The sequence below is a fragment of the Trichechus manatus genome, unplaced genomic scaffold (genome assembly GCF_000243295.1).
Source record: "Trichechus manatus latirostris isolate Lorelei unplaced genomic scaffold, TriManLat1.0 scaffold00068, whole genome shotgun sequence".
NCBI lineage: Eukaryota > Metazoa > Chordata > Mammalia > Sirenia > Trichechidae > Trichechus > Trichechus manatus.
Window position 1 is genome coordinate 13667892 of NW_004444004.1, and position 5529 is coordinate 13673420.

At 48.4% G+C, this 5529-nt stretch overlaps 1 protein-coding gene across 1 annotated transcript; it reads left to right on the forward strand.

Moving 5' to 3' along the window:
• The first annotated feature begins 461 nt into the window (after window positions 1-461).
• SLC25A5 (solute carrier family 25 member 5) lies at window positions 462-3317 on the forward strand. Its single transcript, XM_004379813.3, has 4 exons — window positions 462-679; window positions 1656-2142; window positions 2367-2507; window positions 2904-3317. Exons 1-4 carry the CDS (start codon window positions 569-571, stop codon window positions 3059-3061), a joined length of 897 nt encoding a protein of 298 aa, XP_004379870.1. The 5' UTR covers window positions 462-568; the 3' UTR covers window positions 3062-3317.
• Window positions 3318-5529: the final 2212 nt, after the last annotated feature.

The following is a 5529-nucleotide window of genomic DNA, read 5'->3' on the forward strand; positions in this document are numbered from 1 at the left end:
ATTAAACTTTATTTTAAAAAAGCAGACAATTGGCCCATAGGCTGTAGATTGCTTACTGCATTTGTTAAAAATATTGTGTTAAGATACTATTTGTTTCGATTACTGAGTTTTTTTGGCGCCCTCGTAAGTATGTGCCCGAGGCAATGTATGTGTCCCTCACTCGCTTCACCCTAATCTTGGCCTTGCTCCAGGGGTTTTTGTCCAGGCACACCGTGATCTCACCCTTTTTCCCCACTTGGAGGGCCCCCCCCCCATCCCAAGCTTCAGCGCCCAAGTCCTGGGTATTCCCTGGGGCCGCCCCCTTCCTCCTGCCAGATCAGGTACTGCGGCCGGCCAGGGCGGCGCGGGTCACAGAGGTTCCTCCCTCCGCGCGCTGAGCCAATCAGCAGTGCTGCCGCCCCGCGCGCCGCGGATCAGCGCCCGCCCGGGGCCCGCCCCCAACGCCAGCCGCCTTGGCGCCGGCTCCCGGTATATAAATCGGCCATTTGCTCCGCTCCACCCCAGAGCCCCGGAGTCAAAGCCGGTTTTTGTCCGATTATTGCTGTCGCCCGCCTCCTTCTTTTTCAACATGACAGATGCCGCTCTGTCCTTCGCGAAGGACTTCCTGGCAGGTGGAGTGGCCGCGGCCATCTCCAAGACCGCGGTAGCGCCCATCGAACGGGTTAAGCTGCTGCTGCAGGTACATTCTGGGGTCGCAAGCCCAACCAGGAAGTGGGGGAGGGGTCGCACACAAAGCAGGGGTCCTCGGGCGGAGGGGAGGCAACTCTAAAACATGTCCAGGGAAGTGGCAGGATGAGGGTGGGGGTGGCGGTAGAGTCGGACCAAAAGGCAAACTCGAAGGACCTGAAGTTTGGGTGTCTAGGAAGGGGTTGGGAACGGAGGGAGGCGAGGAAGGCCAGACGCTCGGCATCCCGGATGCGGCAAACCGTGAGCGAGTGTCTTCCCGGGCTTTGGGGTCAAAGGCGAAGTCTGAATGCAGGCGCGAGAAAGAGGAGCCCCGGGCCTTACGGAGGACCTCAGGGTTGCGGCAAGGAGATAACAGCCCGGGGAAGGCAAGCCGGCCGGTCCCAGGCCATCCACCGCGGGACGCGCGCAAACCTCGCCGGGCCGGGCCGGAAGCCGGCGCCGGGAAGCGCGTGTGCTTCTACGTCCGCCCCCGCGCAGCCGCCGCCTCCCGGCCTGCCGTTCTGCGCCTGGGCGCTCTCCCGCTCCGGCTGTAGAGGGCGCTCCCTGGGGAGAGGCGGGGTAGTGGCACGGTCACCTCTAGGAGAGGAGTGGGGCGGAGCGGGAGGGAGGCAGAGTAGGAGACCTGAGGTGTAGGTCATCAAGGTGACCGTGCCCTACCTTGGACTCATTGCCTGTGAACCTGGGTCTGAGGTAATGACCATTCTCCCAGGTCTAAAGGTCACAGTCTTGAGGGTGCCTCCTCCCAACCAAAGCGGTGTAGGCTTAATGCCTGTAAGGGTGCAGGTCACCTCTTCCACCTGAGACAGCTTCAGGGGTTAGGAGGGTCCAACCTGGTTGATATCCAAGACTAGACTTGTGGCGGGGAGTGGCTAACCTGAAAGGACATTGACTGAGATGATATCCCTCACTTCCCTTTCCCCTTCTACATGGTTATAACTGTTCCTCTTGGCCCCCTTGTTCTCCCTCAGGTGCAGCATGCCAGCAAGCAGATCACTGCAGAAAAGCAGTACAAGGGCATTATTGACTGTGTGGTCCGTATCCCCAAGGAACAGGGAGTCCTGTCCTTCTGGCGTGGTAACCTGGTCAATGTCATCCGATACTTCCCCACCCAGGCTCTCAACTTTGCCTTCAAAGATAAATACAAGGAGATCTTCCTGGGTGGTGTGGACAAGAGGACCCAGTTTTGGCGCTACTTTGCAGGGAATCTGGCATCAGGTGGTGCCGCTGGGGCCACATCCTTGTGCTTTGTATACCCTCTTGATTTTGCCCGTACCCGTCTAGCAGCTGACGTGGGTAAAGCTGCTGCCGAAAGGGAATTCAGAGGCCTCGGTGACTGCCTGCTTAAGATCTACAAATCTGATGGGATTAAGGGCCTGTACCAGGGTTTTAATGTGTCTGTGCAGGGTATTATCATCTACCGAGCTACCTACTTCGGTGTCTATGACACTGCAAAGGGTAAGTTTGCTATGTATTTCGAAGCTGTATTCTCATGATACCATTTGAAAAAGATCGTTATGTCAACCTAATTTTCCAGATAATTTTTTTTTAATTGCTGAAGAAAGCCAGGGTCATCAGTACTACCCTCATGTACAGATGAGGAAATGTTTGGGGGCTGTGGAAGACCAAAACTCAGTAGAACTCTGTTTTTTTGGTAAAAGTGTCTCCTTTCCTGTTCTCAGGAATGCTTCCAGATCCCAAGAATACTCACATCTTCATCAGCTGGCTGATCGCTCAGACTGTCACGTCCGTGGCTGGGTTGACTTCCTACCCATTTGACACTGTTCGTCGCCGTATGATGATGCAGTCGGGGCGCAAAGGAAGTAAGTTCCACTTGAGCGAGAGAGAGTCAGAAACGTGGCCATGGGACAAGCTGTGGCCACAAACTAGCAGTGCCTGACTTTAAAAATGGCAGTCTTCAGATCCTGGGATGGGACTGATAGCTTCTGTGTCACAGCTGCCTTTAAGTGCCCATTAGGTGACTATGAATGAGAGTGCTTAAATGGTATTAGAGGTTAAGACCAATGGGTGTAGTCTACATATCCCTGTTCTCTAGTCACAGCATTAATATTTCAGGATTGCCCACTCGAATGTATAAATGTTGGGTTTACGAAAATGGACACTAGCTATTAGAGAGGCAGGGCTCCATTCTAGCCCTACTGAATTTTCGGCCTTTCATCTGCCCTCAGTCACCAACTCCGTGTGTTTATTCTTTGCAGCTGATATCATGTACACAGGCACAATTGACTGCTGGAGGAAGATTGCTCGTGATGAAGGTGGCAGAGCTTTCTTCAAGGGTGCATGGTCCAATGTGCTCAGAGGCATGGGTGGTGCTTTTGTGCTTGTCTTGTATGATGAAATCAAGAAGTTCACATAAGTTATTTCCTAGTTTGTTTACCCCTGGGAACAGGCATGTTGTATTATATAACATATCTTGAACGTTCTTGACAGTGTTGGCTGTCTGTATCAATGGCAACTATCTGCTGGTTGAAAATGGGAAGCAATAATATTCATCTGACCAGTTTTCTTTTAGAGCCATTTCCATGATGATGATGATGGGACTCAATTGTATTTTTTATTTCAGTCACTCCTGATAAATAAAAAGTTTGAAGAAATAAAAAATCTGAAATGCAGTTTTTGCTTGCTTGCAGTTTATTTGTACATAAATGCTACAACTATGGGTCTGAGCTTCTAGAGTGAAGAACTTTCTTTTAAAACCAATCTTCAGCCATTTATCAAAGAATAACTTGGTGGTGTGACCTGTGAACACTGCCAATACGTTAGCAAACTGAAATTCAGGCCCAGTGCCTCCAAAAAGCATTGGCCTATTGCCTTTGGATTGTCATAGTTGAATGAGCTTGCTCCAAAAAAATACTGTGCCCCACCTTTCCTAATCCTGTGGTTATCAGTGCAGAAATACAATAATAGTTAATCAGTTTTCATCCAGTTGCCATCCTTCATCTTTACCTGGCTTGAGCCATTTATTTAATCCCAAAGGATTAGCACTTGTGGTTACATAGTGCTGAGATTGCAGCGCTGTTGAAGATTATGGTGGGATTATAGCCCGACCTCGAAACTCTACAAAGCGGAACTGTAGCATCTGCATGTTGCTAAATAAGCCTAGTCAATGGAGGATGTATATCTTATTTTGGATAAACATATCCAAATTTGGAGTTCATGTGAGAATGTTTTTCAATTCCTATAGCTCCTGATTAGTGCGCAGAAATCCAGTGGATTTCGCCTGTAACACGAGATTTGTATGAAGAGTAAAGCACCATGTCTGCCAAACCACAACATTAAAATGATAGGCTAGGTGATGCACGTGTACAGGTAAAACTCAGCTGCTGAGGAACACAGCCCACACCCGGCATATATAAGGGCTGCTCACAGACTGGGTCTGCGTGGCATGCATCAGTGCCCAGGAGATCGCTAGTCCTACAGATTTTCTTCGTGTGCCAAGCATTGAATCGTATAGTTTAGTTAACTGTTCTGGTGTCAGGCCTGGATTGAAAATCTAGATTCTGCCATTTACTAGCTGTGTGTGCTGTGTGACCTTGGGCAAGTTAATTTCTCTAAACCTCAATGTTCCTCTTCTATAAAATGGGGATAATAATGCCTGCCTCAGAGGGTTGCTGCAAGGATTAAATAATTTCTGCAAAGCAGCTACCATAGAACCTGATAGGCATATACATAATAAGCCCTCCGTAAATGGTAACAATGATCATTATTAGTTAAGCTCTCAGGGACTCTAGAATCCGAAGTTCCTAGATTTGAATCCAGGCTTCGCTGCTTATTAGAAGCCCTGGTGGCACGGTGGTCGAACAGTTTGGCTGCTAACTGAAAGGTCGGTGGTTTGAACCCACCAGCCGCTCCTCGGGAGAAAGATGCGGCAGTCTGCTTCCGTAAAGATTACAGCTTTGGAAACCCTATGAGGCAATTGTATTCTGTCCTACAGGGTCGGTATGAGTCGGAATCCACTCGACAGCAACAGGGTCTGCTGCTAATTAGCTGTATGACCTTGGGCAAGTCACTTAATCTCCCCGAGCCTCAGTTTCCTCATCCATAGAATGGGGATATAATAGTGCTAGCCCTGTTTCCTAGGGGGTGTTGTTAAGTGTTGAGATAAAACATGTAGAGCAATTAGTATGGTGCCTGGCATCTAGTAAGCACTCCAGTGGGAAATTCTTCCATAATCAGGCACTCATTTTTGTTGACTGTAGATTTGCCAAAGTAGAGCCCTACTTAAGGATGAATTCAAGCCCACTTTTCTTTTTTTTGCAACAGCCTAGATGTACTACATTGTGAAGAATTTATATAAAATAAACTTCAGCCTAGGTCTTTTTCAGATATAGATTTTTTTTTCCTAAATGGGGACAATAGGCTTTCCACTAAGGGCTGCAACCCACAATACAAGAGGACCCAAGCCCCCTTTATGATTATTACAATAGATGTGGACTCACTGAGCTGGCAGCTATTAAAATAAACCAAGGACCAGGCATTAATGATCAGAAAGCAAGAAGTGGTGCCTCCTACAATTGGGTGGCTGACATAGATGAGATTTTTTTGTTGTTCTTTCTATTCTTGTTGTTGAATGATTTTTGAATTTAATTTAAAGACAAAGTGGTTTTAATCTCTCCAAGCTGTGCTGGATAGTGCTATAGAATTCATTATGTCCATTATGCTCATGCAAACATTGATGGTACACAATCTTAGCAACACCCTAATTTATGCTGTTGTTTTGTTACTATTCAATGCATAACAGGATCCGTGAAGCCTGATTCCAGGTGAGAGAGACAGAATACAGGTCAGCTCACGCACAGCCGCACTTCCTATTCCAGGGACCTC